Here is a 19,539-nt window from a genome sequence, read left to right on the forward strand (position 1 = left end):
GTCGGAAAACTGCAGAGAATTTTTAGACAACACGAAGTCCCTGTTTATTTTAAACCAGGAAACACTTTAAGACAAAAACTGGTTCACCCTAAGGACAAGTTGCTGACTCAAAAACAGAGCAATGTAGTTTATTCGATCCAATGCAGTGAAGAAAGCTGTAAAGAACGGTACATAGGTGAGACAAAACAGCCTCTACACAAGAGGCTTTATCAGCACAAAAGAAATACAAGTTCAGGACCTCAGAGTGCCGTGCATCTCCATCTTGAAGCCTCTAAACACTCGTTTGAAGACGGTGAGGTGAAGGTTTTAAGCAGGGAGAAAAGATGGTTTGAAAGAGGAGTTAAGGAAGCTATTTTTGTTTAAAAAGAAAGACCTTCTTTAAACAGAAATGGAGGGCTAAGGTTTAATCTTCCTGTTATTTATAATGGGTTACTGAACCCCTGGAAAGGTAGAGGACCAGGACCAGGACATGTAGATGCTAATCAGGTACTCAGGGTGGTTGAGCCAGGGTCTCACAAAGACAAAGAGGATTCTAACAGGCCATTAAAATTCTGAATAGGCTAGCTCGGTAGATACAAGGGGGGAGTTTCTGTTGAAACAAACAACTCTTTCTACTTCAGGAAGGCTCCTCCCAATGGGCGGGTCTTACCACAGAACAGTATTAATATCGGAGTTCTCGATCTAAATTCTTTTATTGACAATGACTCTTGGATGAAACGTCTATTTTTTCAAACTGAGTCCAGATGACTACAACTGAAGCTTTTTCTACTATGGAACACGCCTGGACGAATGAGGGATTACACCGACATATATAAACATGTAATGCAAAAATTGAACATTATTACTGTATAGAGGGCCAAAAACACAAAGTGGGCGGAGCCCACTCAAAATTAACGAAAGTACCCGTCAGTGACCAGGGACCCACACCATGAGGTATAGTTTATGATATTTGAAAAATGGGAAACATTGTTTTCGCATCGGAATATTATTCTTTCTTCTTTCTTTCTTTCTTCTCGGGACCAACCCCCCTATTTTTCACCCAGTGAACATTGACGAAAAGTCACACCTCTAAAAATCGTGCCTCTCTACATTCTGGCTATTTCCCTTTTCTAAAACAAATAAAATTGGCGCGTCAGCGCCCCCAAATGTACCAAAAAAAATCTGATCGTAGAATCATGAAATTTGGCGCAGAGGTAGATGGTGACAAGAGAAGTAAAAAATATTACTACGGCAACGTCGTCCACCCAACCAAATGTCGGCCATATTGCTTCAAAAATGGCTAAGCATGACTCTGGAGTTTTTCCAAACCTCGTACTTTTACGAACTCCTCCCAGGGCGTTGGCCCTAAAAAGCTGAAATTTGGTGAAAATGCTACTGAGGAGTGGGACATCAAAAGTTATTCAAATTACATTGATACCTGTCACGGTCTCTGAGCGGCGAAGCCGCAAACTGTAGCTAGAATTTCGAAATCTCCCAAATTTAACATTTCTGCCGTTTGCGCAGATAAAGTCCGAATTGCGTCAAATTAGAATCAGTTGTTAAACTCTTTGCCCTAAACCTACTTGAAGTGAACTAAATTAATTTGGCGCCACAGCGCCCCCTACAGATTTTATATGGAGGTTAAATGTTTAGTTTTGCGAAATTATATGAAATTTGACGCACAACTCAATTTTGGCATCCCCATCAAAAAAGTCAATGAGACCCATGTCATAATTGTTATGGTTTTGCCGTAGCAATGACCAAAACCTCCCATGTTATTCCAATGGGGAAATCGCCAGAACATGTTTACACTTTAGACTTTCACAAACTCCTCTTAGGGCGTCAGCCCTATTAACCTGAAATTTGGTGAGACTCATCTTCAGGGGTGGACCATCAAAAGTTATCCACATTTTTATTCAAAGAGTCACGGTGTCTGTGCGGCAAAGCCGCACATTTTGCCAAGAATTCAAAATAAAATAGCTTTTTGAATGGTAAAACAAAGGGGGGAAGATTCAGCAGTAGGCGTACTAAAAGGACAATTGGGGCACGTTAGCGCCCCCTCCTCTTGCGGCGTGGCGGCGGCGAGGTGGCGGCGTGGCGGCGGCCGATCATTGCCGCTTGCGGCTATATTTATTATTATTGTTATTATTTATACACATTGGGGTTCATAAAAGTTCTGATAAAGCTCAAGATCATTCAGGAAATGTCAAATGTTGTCCTGTAAAATTTATCTTTTTTCCTATATAGTTTTGATACTAGTTTGAACATCATTTATAATCAGATTATGTTGTGAGTACTTCAGAATGAGAAAGAGCTGCTGGGATAAAGATCTAAAGATAAAACAGAGGGCTCTTCCCTCTTTTTATTTTTTAGACCACTAAAATGACTAACGAGAATTATAAGTTAAAATTGTTAAAGGTGCACAATGTAACTTTTGCCTGGATCGTTCCACAGTGGGTTAGGGTTAGGCAATAAACCTTTTCTGATTCTGATTCAGTATGGCACATATGTTTGTTTATATATATATATATATATATATATATATATATAATTTTATAAATATATAGATTTTTTTTAAAATCTAACTCTGAATTACAGATCTGACCTGTAACTTGGCCTTGTGGTGTCATCTCTGCTTTGTTTCCATTGGTACATTTAATACCATTCTGTGGAACAATCTGGCAAATACATCTCCATAGAGACAACCTTCCACAGAGTACAAAACAAGCACGAGTAAAATTTAAATTAAATAATAAATAATAACAAAAATAGACAAGCGGCTGTAGTACGTAGCCTCCACTATTAATACTATTAATACAAAGCACTACGAGTGGCTACAAGTGTTTATGAGGAAAATATTTCTGTTATGTTAAACCTGATCCCAAAGCTGTCAACATTAGGGTAGGACAGGACAGTCCCAGTTTCGAGCCCTGTGTCCCATGTCCCAGCAGATGTATCCAAAGCCATGGATTTGTAACAGTTTTATGGATGTCCCAGTTGTCCCAGTTTTTGACCATTTTGATACCCGTCAACCGAGGAATATATTGTTGTTTCTTTGGCCAAAATATTCTGGCTTTAGAATAACAAAAACACACAAAATGCTCTCAGGTCCTCTGATAGAAGTCTCTCAGATTAAATCCTGACTCACAAGTGAGCTGTGAAAGTGAGTCCGAGTTCATAAAAATCTAACTTTTTATCCCCGCTTTTTACAGTTTTATTATTACCCCGAATCGCAACGTTTGTATGTCCCAGTTTTAATTTGGAAAATCTAGTCACCCTAGTTAAAATACCATATTAATTGCTCTAAATTTTCAAAGGCAAGGCAAGGCAAGTTTATTTGTAGAGCACATTTCATACACAAGACAATTCAAAGTGCTTCACACAGCAGGAAAAATGCATTCAAATCACAAAGAAATTACAGAAATACAATAAAATTAACTAAATTAAAAATTATCAATCCAACTGATTGTCTAAACTAATAAAATCACAAAGAGAAGAGTGCAAAGAAAAAATCCTTTCAGTCATATGCGCAGCTAAACAAAACTGTTTTTAGCTTAGATTTGAACATTGTCAGAGTAGAAGCCTGTCTCACATCTTCAGGAAGACTGTTCCAGATTTTAGCTGCATAAAACTGAAACGCAGATTCCCCATGTTTTGTCCTGACTCTGGGCACCAGCAGGAGGCCGGTCCCTGAGGTCCTCAGAGTCCGAGATGGTTCATATGGCACTAACATATCCAAGATGTACTTTGGTGCTAGGCCATGGAGAGACTTGTACACAAGCAGAGCTGCTTTAAAGTCTATTCTCTGAGCCACAGGAGCCAGTGCAGAGACCTGAGAATAGGACTAATGTGATCATACTTCCTGGTTCTAGTCAGGACCCGAGCAGCAGCGTTCTGGATGTACTGCAGCTGTTTTACAGCTCGTTTGGAGAGACCAGTGAGCAGGCCGTTACAGTAGTCTAATCTACTGGAGACAAACGCATGGATAAGTCTCTCTAAATCTGGTTTTGACACTATATTTTTTATTTTGGCAATGTTTTTTAGATGGTAAAAAGCTGCTGATGTTATTGATTTGACGTGGCTATTAAAGTTCAAGTCTGAGTCCATTATTACCCCCAGATTTCTAATTTGGGTTGAAGGTTTTAGCGCGAGACTCTGGAGTTGACCGCTAACACTTTCTCTTTGTTTCTGTGGGCCAAAAACGATTATTTCAGTCTTGTCTGAGTTCAGCTGGAGAAAGTTGTTTTGCATCCACACACTGATCTGTTGGATGCAGTGACAGAGTGAATCTACTGGTCCATAGTCATCTGCCGACAGTGAAACATAGATCTGAGTGTCGTCTGCATAATTGTGATAGGACACATTTTCACTGCGTATCAACTGACCTAACGGCAGCATGTAGAGGTTGAACAGAAGGGGACCCAGGACTGACCCTTGGGGCACTCCACAGGTCAGGGTCATGTGGTCTGAGACACAGCTACCAATTTCAACAAAGTACTTCCTGTCTTCCAGATAGGACCTTAACCAGTTTAGGGCAGTGCCAGTGATGCCCACCCAGTCCTCTAGTCTCTGTAAGAGGATCCCATGATCGACAGTGTCAAAAGCAGCACTCAGATCTAACAGAATTAAGACTGAAGCTTTGCCCGTGTCAGTGTTCAGGCGGATGTCATTTGTCAGAAGCCTCGATATAACCAGAAATCAGAATGTATACTATTTGAATCTCTTTTGTCCCCGACTCCCCTTATATAAATACTTTTTTAAATTATCGTACTAACCTCAAAGCTGTGAAGACAAAAAACCTTATAAATGTTTATTTTTATATTATTTCTTTTCTTTATATTGAAACTACAAGCGTTAAGCCTCTAGCAAGGTTATTGTTGATACCATTGAACATTGGAATAAAACAACAACAACAAAAAACAACAACAACAACCTAATAAATAATGACAATAAAGCCTACTTAAGTTTATTCTAGCCAACACAACAATTAGCTTCACGTAATCTTAGCCAATTGGGAGGGAAATCTAGGATGAATCTAGGCCACAAAAACAATTCAGAAAGTCAAGTTAACCAGAGTTCAGCAGCGCATGCCGGTAAATATTTTCACAATAAAACATTGCTGTTGCCACATAATAACTACCCACGCCGACACCACATTTCAAGATAATCAAACACCACAGATTCAAACAGCAACATCATTTCAATCGCTGTTTTTTGCCACAGCTCCCCGATGCCTCCATAACATCCACACAGCACATTGTGAAACCCCGCGGCGGAAGTGTAGGAGCGGGACGCGCAGTGAGCGGAGCTGTTGCGGCTGTTTCTTTTTTTTTGCGCTGCCTTGTGAACGTGCCACAGACGCACTGAGGAGGCTGGTTGAAGCAAGTTTGTCTCTTTTCTTTTTATACCTTGGCTCAACCTTCTCTTCGCCATGGAGGCTCCGGCTTTCTACCGCGAAGAGATCAACAACACGACGTGGGAAGTGACCGCGAAGTACACCCGCCTCAAGCAGATCGGCACCGGGGCGTACGGTTCGGTCTGGTAAGTGTTCGGAGGAGTGGGTCATATACTTGGATTTAGTGCATTCAGGACTGTCTAAAGAGCGCACGGTTATATAATAATATGGTCAAAACACGGGCACAACACGCTGTCAATGGGCACTTTCTCCACCACCGAACGTTGCTCAATGAAGTAAGTTGCACCTGACAGCATTACATCATAGGTTTGATACAGACGGTAGGAAATCAAGCTCTATTATACCCGCGGACTTGTTTGTGTTGCACGGACTGTGGCCTCCGTGAGCTCTGTGATGAGGTGTGCGTGTGGAGAGACCATGGAAGAGACCATGGGAGAGACCCCCAGGACCTGCACCGAGCATGCAAAGCAACAAGCCCCTTTACCACATGCAAAGGGGCGTGGGCAAGGTAGAGTCAATGGCCACTTTGTTTTCAGGCAAAAAATTAAAATAATGCACGTATGACCTGTTAAATTTGTGTAATAATGTAAAATGTAGACTTAAACATGTTAAATGTAACTATTGCCTTCAGCTGATTATAAAGCAGATATTTCTATTATAGTGCTCATCCTTCAGCTTGGCTATTTACAGTCAGCTACCTAGTCTAATGTTGAAATATTAATCACAAATTCTTTTACTTGAGATCTTCTTCGACAGTATGTACAGCATCCCCCAGCTTTAACTGAGGTCGTCTTCAACTGCTCCATGTCCAGCAGCATTATCAGTCAATCATAGGGAAACTATAGTAGCATGTGGTCAAAGGCAACTGTAAGAATATTTTTCATATTTGTTTATTTGGTGGGGACAGTGCTAACTAACATACATTCTATACATGCTGTAAACACACCATGTTGTAGCCGTGGGCTGATTTACATCTGCTGTAGGCTCTCACAAACGCACTCATTCATACACCAGTGTACTTCAACACTGCAGACAAGGTGGGTGACAGTTTGCAGTACAGCTGTACAAACCAGGCCTAACCCAAGTTCTGCTTCAGAGATCAGACGAGATCAGACGCTCTGAAGGTGGCCGCTCTGCTACACTAGTGATTTCAGCTTTGCACTTACGGGGAAAATGTAACATGACGTTTTTTAATATGTATTTTAGTGATATTGACAAAATTGTGATCCAGTGTCTCTCTGTATGCAGTTCTCCATTGGTCAGTGAGTAACAGGTGGATTAAACTGCTCTCAGAAGAAGCAGATAATATTAGTTACCTGCAAATGCATCATAAATGTGTAAGTGCACACAAACTGTATTAAATATAAATTGTGTTTAATAAGCATTTGCATATCATGAGTCACAGGGCATTTTGACATTGGCCTGGCTTAGTGGCCATATCATCAGCAGGTCATCTTATATAAATATTATGGCAAGTATTAAGCACAGCCTTTTTGCCCACTCAGTACAAAGAGTACAAGCCAGCCTTAGCCACTTCTATAATTAGACAATTGAAGCAGTGTAAGAAGTGCTGTAGATGTATAGAAGTATAGCAGTGTAGTCTACATCAATGAACACATTATACCGAGTTTGATTTACAAGGCCCTTTTACCTGCTTTCAGTACCGGTCGTAATGGTCTTCAGGGGTCACAATGCACATTGAAAGAGTCATGTTTGCCTGAATCCTCAATGACTGTAACTGTCCTGTCTCATAAAGCTTGTCGGGCCAAACTCGGAAGCTCCATGTCGATAAAAGCATCCGATTGTTTTAAGGACACCATTTGATGACCTGCCATTTCATTAATAGCTTGTTTTTCATAAATTGTCAAATACCAAACAGAAGGCAATGGTCCTAAACTGATACAAATGTAGATAATTTGGTAACCATTGCAGGGTTTTTTAAGAGCTGAATATTATGAATTGAGGGGGAACAACATGGCTGAGTGCTGCTCGGCTTGAGTGTTGATGTAGGAGTTTGTGTCTCCAAATAGCAGTCCTTTCCTCCCACAATGAAGCCCAAGACAGCAGCGGTGCACAGGGCAAGTTAGCAAACATTTAGTGCAGGATGACACATGTATAACCACAGTCGACAAATGAAGAGTTCAATCACAGCCTTAAAAGATTGCAGAATACACCTATTTTACAGTACATTTTGGTAGTTTAATGTGTGGAGCAGTACAAGCCGGACCTATTAACTGTCAACAAAACATCAACTTAGGTCCAGATTAGTATAAGACTCAATTAGTTCCTGGATTTCTTTCTTTTTTTTGTTTATAATTTCAGGGTATTAGCTTGTGAATGTACCAAGGTTGTGACGCATTTACACTTCCGAGCCAGGACCTGTACCAACTGGATTAGAAAATGTTCCAGCTCTGAAATTCAAATTTAAGTGAGCTGATGGTCTACTCTGAATTGTCGTTAAAAAAATTAATTTCCTTGGTAAAAAACAAATCCATTCAATGATGCAATATTATTATGTCTTTTTTATTTGATGTTTTCCTTCCTCAAGGCCATTAGTTCTATGAAGTGAACCACAACAAGCCATGAGAAAACTACTTTAACCAAACAAAACAAGGTCATGAAAAGTAAATGTCCTGTAAGAAGTTTGAAGAAATACAAATATTGTATTCAAATCTTATGTCTTAATGTCAATGTGTATAGTTATTTGGACAATGGTTTGAGCTTTAGTTGTTAGAAGATTTTTTTTTTCTCCAAGCAGTGCTTGCTAAAATTACAGTTTTATTCCTAATTTAAAGATGGCGGTAGGTTAGTAGAAATTTGACATTTTCTCAGTGGCCAAGAAGAAATCAGAAGCCTGAAAGTGTGACTTCAATAACTTTTAAACAGTACAACATTGTCAACACCCATTTGCAACCAGAAAGTCACACATTTGTATAAAAAGTATGTTATGTATTGTTTGTGTGTGTAAATACGTACAGGGTACAGAGCACAGGGGATATTAGCTGTGAGATACCGTTCAGTGGATGTCCCAGATAATGATTTTACAAAGGAATGCAGTGACACGCTTGACACACTGGATTCAATGTTTGTTTTCTGCTTTGACTTGGTAAACAAACAGTAGCAAACATTCTTGTTTACTGTGTAAAGAAACACATGTTTTTTGTACGGTTGCACATTTAATTGTATGATCTCTGATAAACATTTTGACATAATTGACATTTAACAGAAAAAAATTCTAAATTTGATCCTCCAAAGTCTGAACTCCAAAACACATGTTTTTACTGGCAGAATATTAGATGTAAACCTGTTGTTTAAAAAAAACTGAAGCATAACATATCAATTAGAAATGACTCAAGCTTGATTAAAATTTAAGCAAAAGACTCGCACACAAAATGTACAAAAGAAAATAGAGATTGTACATATATGGGCCACGCCTGTTGATAAACCACAGGTGCCCATGTTGTAACATGAGATATAAGATAAGATAAGCCTTTATTTGTCCCACAGTGGGGAAATTTCAGGGTTGCAACACCAAGTAGCTACATGCATATTTACACATATACTACACGGTAGTGATTCGTCTTTTGAACCGGGGATCTCGCGGTGCACTTGCGGCCCGCTGCGCCACGGGACTAATTAGACTAATTTCTCAGGAAATATGTGTCGGATTGTAATAAAACACTAATTTTGAAGTTTAACAAACAGAAAACACATCACAGCTCCCTACTGTCCTCTCTGTCCTTGATTACTCTGTGTGAGCTGATTTACCTGTGTCTTCACATCTGGATTATCTGCTCCTGAGCTTGTGCTTAGTGAGCGAGTGTTACGTTGTAACATGAGATATTTACACAAAGATTGTTCCATGATAGCGATAGAGGGTTGTTTTTTGACTCGTTGGGCAGGTCAGGCCAAGAAAGTTTCATTTCAATGTGGCAGTTTCTACACTGCAGACCGCCGTATATCGCATGTCGTCCCTCCACGTGGGCGTCTGTGTTCAGCTGCGTTTAGATTCACTTCCTCATTAGACTAATTTCTCTGTGAATATGAGTCTGATTGTAATAAAACACACAGCGTTTTGAAGCTTAAAATCTAGAACACTTCTACAATAAAACGTGTCAAACGCTTTCGCTTCTTGCAAGAGTGCCCCCGGTGGCCGTTAACCAGTAAAATCTATAAATTAGACGCACCGTTGTAATGACTTCAGGGTTAAAAGTGTGGGGGAAAAGTAGCGGCTTAAAGTCCAAAAAGTATGGGACTCAAGTAAAGTACAGATACCTAATGATTTTACTTTTGTGCTTTGTTTACTTTCCACTCTTGGGTAAGACATTAAGCAAAAGTATGGACTATCGTGCAGCACCATGTCCAGCTTTCAACAGCATCACTTTGGAAACCTGAAAATGAAACCTTTCCACAGCTCGTCTATTAACGAGAAGACAAAAGAGAAAGTTGCCATCAAGAAGCTGCACAGACCGTTCCAGTCCGAGATCTTTGCAAAGAGGGCCTTCCGCGAGCTGCGACTCCTCAAACACATGAAACACGAGAATGTGAGTCATATTGACACTAGGACAGGAGGTTTAGCTTCCACCACAAGCACTGTACGTTCACCCACACAAGTCTGCCGGCACTGTCCTCTCCACTCACGCTCTCTTCGTTCTTACAGGTGATAGGACTCCTAGATGTGTTCACGGCTGCCACAAGCCTTGACGACTTCCAGGACTTGTAAGTATTTATTACAGGTTTGAGAAATCACCTCAGGGTTAAGAAGGAGAGAGGTTTATTAGTCTGATAGTGTAGTATTTGGGTGAAAAGATAACGGCGCTGTTGTGACTAGGCATAATAAAAGTCTATGCCATCATTGTCATGTTTTTAAAGACTTTACACGGGTGATTGTTTGAACTAGGTTGAATAAAACATTGTAGATTGTCTTGCGTTTTGTGTGTAGTGTTTTGAATATTGGGAGATGATAAAGGTGCAGAGATAAAGCTTTTCCTAAGATTTATTGTAAAAGGACTGTTGGTTTCAACGTATCACAATGCCTTTTCTGTAATATTGACTCCTCTCAAGCAGTTTGAGGAAGTGTTAAACTACTGCAACCGCAAACTGGTAACAACAGCACCTGCTTTGCGGTTCAGAACGCTCTCACACTTTCACTAAAACGTCTGACAGGGGTTTGAAACAAATGTTCTGTATTATCACACTGCATAGCTGTAAAGGGGCATGCAAATGTACTTGTGAAAAAAGGAATTAACTTGTTATAACATGTAACGTTTGAAGATTTAACTTCAAAGTCTTAAAATAATGTGTCCACACTGGCAGTACAGTCATGTCCGCACAATGTCAGGTTTTATGCTTTTTAAGGTTTTTTAACCCCTTCACATACTGCTTGTCAAATCACTATAAAACGTTCTATAAAACCATATAACTGCAAACATCCTCATTGTGTTTTTTCTGAGGAATGTTGTAAGATAATTAGTGTGTTTCACTGCTAACGCGTTCTTAAATGTTTAAATTCCAAGCCATGGCTAAATAATTTCCTGAGAACTGCAGGCTGGTGCTTGTGCCCTGCCTCCTGAGTAACATCTGACGAGCTCTCACAGTGAATCGTCCCATAAGAAATAAAAAGAGGAGATTGCTTTGTCTACAGTTTTCCCAATAATCCTCTGTCACAGGGCAATAAAATCGAAACTGTTCTTTTATTCTTTTTCATTTTCTTTTCTCTGCTGTGATATGTTTCATTAGTGATACAAGGCAGATGTGCAATAAGGTATAAGGTAATATAATATAAAGGATGAGCGTATTGATGGATTATGCAGGCAGAAGGCGGGCAGCTTTAGTGAAAGTATGACAAGGCTGGGAAAAGCTTCTGCTGGGAGAAGCAAAGAGAGAATAATAGTGTACGGCAGCAGTGACTCAGTGGAATTGTTTGTGCACATAGTTTGCTGCAGGTTTAATGCCACAAATAGGTGGTTAATAATCTGAGTTACTCTGTTTTTTGCAGTTACCTGGTGATGCCTTACATGTTTACAGACCTGTCTAAAGTACGGGGCCAACTTTCTGAAGACAAGGTCCAGTTTCTGGTCTACCAGATGCTCTGTGGACTGAGGGTAAACAGCAGTGTCATACACTTTTCATACATCAATTAAGACGCAATGGTGGCCACTCATTTCGATTTAACAATAATGGCTACAAAAAGTTGTGTTCAGATGATTTCATAATGGAAGATTTATTGCTTTTTGGAAGAAATATCCGAAATAGAAATGTTGAACCTCATAATTATTGGGGGAGTTCAGTCCACAAATGTGCAATATTATTCTTATGGCTTTAAGTCCTTTCAACTGACAATACTTACCTTTCGGGTTGAGTAATTGGAGCACTTTCTGCGGCTATTGTGGGGGGGGAATCCCTTTTGTTTATTTATGCAGAGAAGTTGTTTCATGTGGATAGGCCCAGTAATGAGAGAGATATGAACCATAAACCAGGTCAATAATCTTACAGTTAAACAGCTGATGCCAGAGTAGAATTGTGACCTGATCCAGACCAGTTTTAAAGTAAAGGCATTTCAGATGGTTGTGATGTCACGTGAACGCAGCTGATTGGTAATTGGGTTTACTGTACTGTTTAAAATCCACTACATTCTTAGATACTTCACAGATTACAAATGTGAGTATGGACTTGCATTCGTAGATAAATGAATGTGGTCTGGTGTAAAGTGTTTACATGTTTGGAGTTATTCTTATTAGGCATTACAGTGGACCAGTCTTTTTCCAGTCACATTGAGTACTAGGCGCAGTGCACCAAGAAGAGTCACATGTGTTTACACGGTAGCAGAGCTGACAGAGCCACACAATGGATTTGTTCTTCTCACTTTCATTCACTATTTAAAATGATTCATTCACCGTCTGAATTTTCCTTTCTTTTCATGAAGTTCCATGTTATGTTTGGAATAGATCGGTGGCCGAAATGTACTGACACAATTCATAATGCTTTATATTTATACATAATACATGCTCTCAGTACATTACGTTCTCTGTCTTTGCTTTTCTTTTCAGTATATTCACAAGGCTGGGATTATTCACAGGGTGAGCATATCTCTTATCTGTGTTCTGTGCTGTAAATTGGTGTATGCCAGCATTCACAATCCATACACAAGCTATAAAAGAATCTTGACCCAATTTTTCCTGAGTTCTGAGCCAAAGTAGCCCTGCCCCAACAGGTAGGATGAGTTCACTCCTCTCTGTGGGAATACGTGTTGAGAGTCGTTTGGCCACACCTCAAGTAACTAAACACAACAGAGTTTTATTAGTCTGATATATATTATAATAGATACAGCACATATATAAGAAGTACAGATTTTTAACAGAGCTATTCAAATATCTAAAACAGTTGTGCTGATTTCTTACCATGTCTAGTTTAGCTAAGTGTAGACGAATGAGCTGAAAGAGGCTGTTGTCAAGGACTGCTCAGGGTATGACGCAGCTGAAGATAATTTCCTCAAGTCACACAATGAGGATTCTTCTATAATTACAACTCCAAGCTTGACACTACTTTCTGTAATTATAAAATCCAAATACTAAAAGAAATTGCTGACTAATTTTCAATGTTAGAAAAGTAGTTTCCCAACCTTTCTATGCAATCCTTGGGTTATTAAAGAAATAAGAAAGGATTTTTTGCAGATTTGAGAACTCAAGCGACTGTTCGTCCCCTTTTTTTAAATGCGCACGCGCACCCTCCACCGTCCTGTTGTTTCCAAGAGGCCGCCTACCATCAAACCTGATACGTGAGCACGCAACAGCCCCGCTGATACATGTGCATGTTGCATCGCACAGTTCGTCTCCGCAGATTTCCGCCTCTTCTGAGCTCGAACACGGTCTTTCTCTGTCGTCATTTTTGTACTGTACACTGAAGGAACTCGCTAAACACACGGATGCATATCAACCACGCATGCACAGTAGGGCTGTGTTCAAAATATCGATACGGCGATATATCGTCACGGTCGATACGGAGTCGCCGTATCGATACTTTTCAATAACGTTAATTTATTGAATATTGTCCGGGCGGCCGTTTAGAAGCTCCCTCCTGTAGAGGGCGGTAAACAGCGCGGAACTACTGAGACAGACACACACCGTGCACCAGCGTGTACACAGGCCTGAAGAAGAGCTTTTGGCTCGAAACGTCGCTACTGTTACACGCCTCCTTTTTCCATTCTATTTGATTTCCTTTTTCATTGATTTAATTCCTTTCACCCCTTTATTTTATACAAATTCAACGCAGCCCCGGAGCTAACTTAGCCCCGAGACCGCCATTTTAGCCCCGGAGCTAACACAGCCCCGAGACCACCACAACAGCCAAACCGGAGGCAAAAAACCGGACACAAACCTGACACCAACATCACACACATCTTCCCTACTCTACACTACATAAACCGAACGATTAAACAATAAACCCGAGCGGTTAAACAATACAACTATCCAACATGGCCCCGCTGAGCGCCTGTTAGCTTAGCGTAAGCCGCGGCCACTTCCGCGCTAGCGCTACTTGGCTTAGTGCCGAGCCCGACCCGACCCGACCCGAAGAAACGGGATTTTAAGACCAAAACAACAACAAAAAGACACAAACAGAGGGTCAACAGACTCCCACACATCACATGGTAAACTTTAAGACCCTTTTTTCATGTATTGGGATACGTATCGTAATGAGGGAATTGTATCGGGACATACAAGTATCGGGATACGTATCGTATCGCGAGGGTCTTGGCAATACCCAGCCCTAATGCACAGCCAGGGAAACGTGCTGCTATCCTGGGAACGAGGCAACGAGACTCGGATTGCTCGTCAAAAATCCTCTATTATTCCTTTAAACTGATTCATTCTAAATTTGTCAAGTAAAATGCCTGTTAATTACATCAAAAGGCCAGTATTTAAAATCAATATTATAGCTTTTGAATGGGAAAAATGTCCTCACAATATTTCATATAAAGGACGCTGAGACCCATGAATACTCTTAGCGGTCCTTACACCCCTGGTTGGGTAACACAAGTATTAATGATGCTATATATACTGTATTAACCATTTACTCTGCCATTGATAATCGAACCCTTCAAAACATGAGCACTTGCTTGTCCACTTGTTTGTAAGTATGTTTTAATGGTGCTTTTCTGAGAATCCATTGGCCTAAATCTTGTTCTTTTTCTTGTGCGCTGTCTGGAGAGGACACGAATCTGCCACTATGAGTCAACCTTCTGCTTAAGTGTTACTTTATCGCACTGCACTAGTCATTTGTGAGCCTTATTATCACCCTTTCACCAAGCACACTTTTTTATGAATGGCTCTGAAAAATACGTTTGTTCCTAATAGATACCATTGAGGCGGTTGTTTTTATATGACTATATGACTTTATTGCATGTATTCAAGTTTACTTTTCTCACAAGTAACAGAAGTACTCTGTTGTAGGATTTGAAACCTGGTAACCTGGCAGTAAATCAAGACTGTGAACTCAAGGTTTGTACTTGTAGAAAAGAAAAGCTTGACATTGTGTGATTGTAAAAGTACTGAAGCAGGAATTAGGATTACACTGGATTGCATTGTAAATTATAAATGTTTAGTGTTTGTGGTCCCTGGTTTCCACGCGCGATGTAAAGGTCAGCAGCTTATAAATAAATTCATTTAAATTAATTTTGAATATTATACACCACATGACTGCTGCTATCTTCAAAAGTACGTAACACATGGGGAAAGAGTTAGGAAAGATAGATGTTGTAGCAGGGAATATGCCCTGTAATTCCAATTAAATGAATATGTCCGTACTGTCACATGGATTTATGTACTTGAGCTAAGTAAAAGTTAACAGGTTCCTCATATCAATGTAACTTCTGTTATTTTCTCCTTATCTTTCCTACTTCTGTTATACATGGCCCTGTTCTCCTATGCATTTGTATGTTACAGTACATTTTTAAATATTAAAAGGTCTGAGTAGGTCGCCAAATTCTCTGCTTATCTTTAGAAAACCCATTTGAATTATTAAACAATTACATATACTATACTTATAGTTGGATTACTGTACATTGAAATTGGGTATAACATATGAGCCTGATTCTGACTGACTAGCATATTTAGGTTAGACAATGTTTTCCAGTTTGAGTGGTGTTATTTTTTGTTCTTTTTTGGTTCAGATCCTGGACTTTGGGCTTGCCCGCAGCACAGACGCTGAGATGACTGGATATGTGGTGACCCGGTGGTACCGAGCGCCTGAGGTCATTCTGAACTGGATGCACTACACGCAGACTGGCAAGACAACTACATGTTCTTAACCTCTGTCTCACTGTCATGTCCACTTTTTGTGAACAGGCTTTTCATCCTTTTTGAATGTGATATGTTTTTCTTTTTGCTCATCCTAAAACATTCAAATGTATTCATCCTTAGTGCCGTGTGGTGCGCTTCGCTGGTCGGTGGTTTGGAGAATGTCACTGCGTGGAATGCTTTCAGTTCCATGCCTGTCAGATTTACAATAAATGTGCTTCCCTTTATCTGAGAGCAGTTGTCCCGCAGGGAAGCTCAGGCCTGACAATCACATAGCTGTCACTGAACTCAAACATCCTTTTCTCTGAATGATGTTCTGTAGACGCTCACGTAAAACATGCACAGCAAAGTTAAGAGCGGTATGAAGAGAAATAGTACCGCTGATTTTCTTAATATACACAATCTCTGTCATCCTGCCACAAAATAATATCATCTTGACAAAAGGTGTTCCTTTCATCTTAATGTCATTTGGCGTTACTCTGTGTCACTGTCTGGCTCATTTCACTTTGTATTTGCAAATTGGTCTTTCATTTAAGCTATGCAAGCTTTTACAAATTACAATTACTGCAAAAATGACGCAGCTAATTACAATAAGACACTGTGGGTTTCCTCTTCACTCATGTTCTCTGTGTGTGTTTACTCTAGTGGACATCTGGTCGGTGGGCTGCATCATGGCCGAGATGATCAACGGGAAAACACTATTTAAAGGCAAAGATTGTATCCTTGATCTAATGAACATTTTCAGTTTATCCAATGATTTAAACCTTTTTCATTAGAAATTGATATTCCTCAGACATCATGTTGTCCAACGATGCCGTGTTCTATTGCTTTGTTTGATCAAATGAGATGATATTGTATAGAATTAACCCACCACCGCTTGCTGTAATTAACACTAATAACAGGCCTTTAGCTGTTATCTTAAGTGTTGCTATGGTTTGTTGTTGCTATAATTTCCTAAAGGGATGTTGCTATGAACTACTGAGCCATTTCATTGTATGATTATATGAACATGAATTAAGATGTTTTTAGAATCCTTAATAATTAACCGCAAATAAGACATGGACCAGCTGACGCAAATCATGAAAGTAACCGGTGTCCCAGGACCAGAATTTATACAGAAGCTGGACACTCCTGAGGTATGCACAGGATGTTTTTATGGATGATCTGTCTATACGTCTAAATCAGGGGTAAAAGCTGCTTCGTGCTTTACCCAAACTAATAAACAAATAGAGTTGAATGTTCTGTTTGTTTTAAGTTCATACCTCATTTATTTGAATGTGTATTTTCTGATTACAGGCCAGGAGTTATATGAAAAACCTTCCAGCTTACCCTCGAAAAGACTTTACTCTTTTATTCCCCAGAGTCAGTGATAAGTGTAAGTTGCATTTAAATCACATTTATTTGCACATACTTTTACAGTAAACAATGGTTGTTCCTGAATCCTGAAATCAAAAAGCATGTATCGTAGTAAACTAATCTTGTTCTACCATGGGTTTCAGAACGATGAAAAATTAGGATCGTTGCCATACCACAAAATAATAAGAAAAAAACTATATTTTAAAGGGTGAAAATTCCTCAAGTTCCCTATATTTTTTATAACAGGAAGTTGAAACTCATGAATATTGTATTGATGGATGCTAAGTGTTGGTTGGGATTTTGCATCTGTTCAAAGGGCACCAGTACACACACGGTCCAAACAGCATCTTCCATAGGGCAATAACAGGGCTTGGATCTGTTTAAGATTTCAAACACAGAGATGAAAGACCAATTCTTGCAACAACAAACACATGATTCATGTGTCAAGCAGGGAAAAGAAAACCTCCCCTTTTGCTGGTCACTGTTTGCTCTGCCACCCTGTGCATTTTGTGTACATTTTGAGTCAGGTTGCAAGCTAAGTAACTGATGTCATGGCAAGTCGAGTGCAATCTTGCTGTTCCATATTACTTCAAAGCATATAAGCACAGAGTACCATGAACACTGTATCACTGTTTACCTCCCAGAGAAAGACACATTGATTTTGTAAACCCACTTGCAGGTGTCGACCTCCTTGAGAAGATGCTAGTCCTTGATGGAGATGATCGACTCACAGCAGAACTGGCTTTAGAGCACCCGTACTTTGACAGCCTGCGGGACCCGGACGACCTACCCGAGCCTAAGCCATATGATGAGACCCATGACAACGCTACAATGTCCCTGGAGGAGTGGAAGAGTAAGTTTCTACAGTTTTACTCACAAGTTTTTATAAAAAAAAAATTCAATAACTCCAACTTATATCAGAGAAATGTAGGAACTCTTCCCGCTAAAGCCAATTTTTGCCTAAATCTAGTTTGTAGGATGTTAAGGCAGTGCTTGTACGTGTTATTTATGCCTGCCATTTTGTTTTTGTACAGTAGCTTTGTACATTTCTGTATCACTCTTTTTCTGTATCACGTTTTATCATGTAAAACGTTCTGTCTAGAAATTATGCTTAAAATGCCTTTTATTGGTTTTGTTGACATAGACGGTATCTCCCTAATAATAATTACTCTGTCCACAGGGTTATGTTTTAAAGAGGTGAAGAGCTTTGTGCCTTTCCCACGGAGAGACTCAAAAAGGAAAAACACTTTCACTATGTCTCCATGACCTCCTGATGTAAGACTACTACTAATGACCAACCAATACAGACAACAGCCAATAGTGCCCTTGGAATTAGAGATTGACCTGTTTATTCATAGCCAATTCCAATTATTTAAAATCCAGAGAAAATATTGGCCTAATATATCTTCTGACCAAATTCTTAATTAATATTTTCATCTTGGGTTTTCATTTTTTTTTGTGCTTAAACCTTGCATCCACATGTTTTAAGTACTGCCCACTTCCATTTATAACATAAGAATCTCAGGATCTTCTATTGTCAGAACACAGATCTAAAAAATCTATCTGTCTTTCATGCACTGTATACATTTGCAGGAGTTATTGGAAGACATTTCTGCCTGGTCATATTTAGTTATATGTCATATAAAATGAAATGGAACTTAAAATCCTCAATGCAGTAGTAAATTTGAGTTAAACACATTTCAATTGTAAATACTTGAAATACTGTAGAAACACACTGTGACTCTACTACATGAATGTTACAGTTATGTGCTGTTTTATTACCATCTCTTCTGATTCTGACACAAACTGTAAAAATAGGCTATTGAGAAATAATATCTATTTCATGCATTAAGTGCTAGTGTATTTCTGTGGGCACTATATTGCTTGTGGCTAAATGTGAACATGAATTTTATCATGTGGTATTTGTGATATTGGTTTTATTGGTATTGTTGTATCCCGGTCTTTCATTTGTTTACCTTTCTTTAGACCCAAACATCTGTGCAATTTGTTTAAAAAAGAAATATGTACCAAAACTATATTTCATGCGTGTATCTGTTCAAATAAAGCCTGTATTTTTATTCTGAAAACTGATTTGGTAAATATATTGGTTTTGATTGGATACTATATATTTATTTAGTAACTGTCCATAACTGTAAATAGTGTAATGGCCTGCGCGCGAAAATCGTGAGCTCGTGACGTCAAGGAGGCGGGTTTCAGTTTGTTTCGAGCTGTAGTCCGTCTGTTCGCACCGTAAAGTCAGCGTACTGCAACATGCCATAGGACGGAAATACAAAAAAGCAAACTTACAAATGTAACCAGAGTAAGTTACCAGTCCAACACAAGCTTGATTTAGAAAGTGTGTGCACAAGCAATGATTTCATTTAGCAATCTTATTATAAAATAATGCAAATTATTAATTGATAATGATATGTGCTTGTTTATTGCCAGTGAAAGTAAGGGCTACTATTTGTAAAGAATGCCTTAATGTTTATT

At 39.4% G+C, this 19,539-nt stretch overlaps 1 protein-coding gene across 1 annotated transcript; it reads left to right on the top strand.

Moving 5' to 3' along the window:
- The first annotated feature begins 5,298 nt into the window (after window positions 1–5,298).
- mapk13 (mitogen-activated protein kinase 13) lies at window positions 5,299–19,133 on the top strand. Its single transcript, XM_072449629.1, has 12 exons — window positions 5,299–5,520; window positions 9,810–9,939; window positions 10,056–10,114; window positions 11,394–11,499; window positions 12,445–12,474; window positions 14,845–14,892; window positions 15,564–15,678; window positions 16,336–16,407; window positions 16,747–16,826; window positions 16,987–17,065; window positions 17,726–17,899; window positions 18,227–19,133. Exons 1-12 carry the CDS (start codon window positions 5,411–5,413, stop codon window positions 18,310–18,312), a joined length of 1,089 nt encoding a protein of 362 aa, XP_072305730.1. The 5' UTR covers window positions 5,299–5,410; the 3' UTR covers window positions 18,313–19,133.
- The last annotated feature ends 406 nt before the right edge of the window (window positions 19,134–19,539 follow it).

The sequence above is a fragment of the Eucyclogobius newberryi genome, unplaced genomic scaffold (assembly GCF_026437365.1).
Source record: "Eucyclogobius newberryi isolate DKJ021-1_F unplaced genomic scaffold, fEucNew1.0.hap1 SCAF_17, whole genome shotgun sequence".
NCBI classification, from domain to species: Eukaryota; Metazoa; Chordata; class Actinopteri; order Gobiiformes; family Gobiidae; genus Eucyclogobius; species Eucyclogobius newberryi.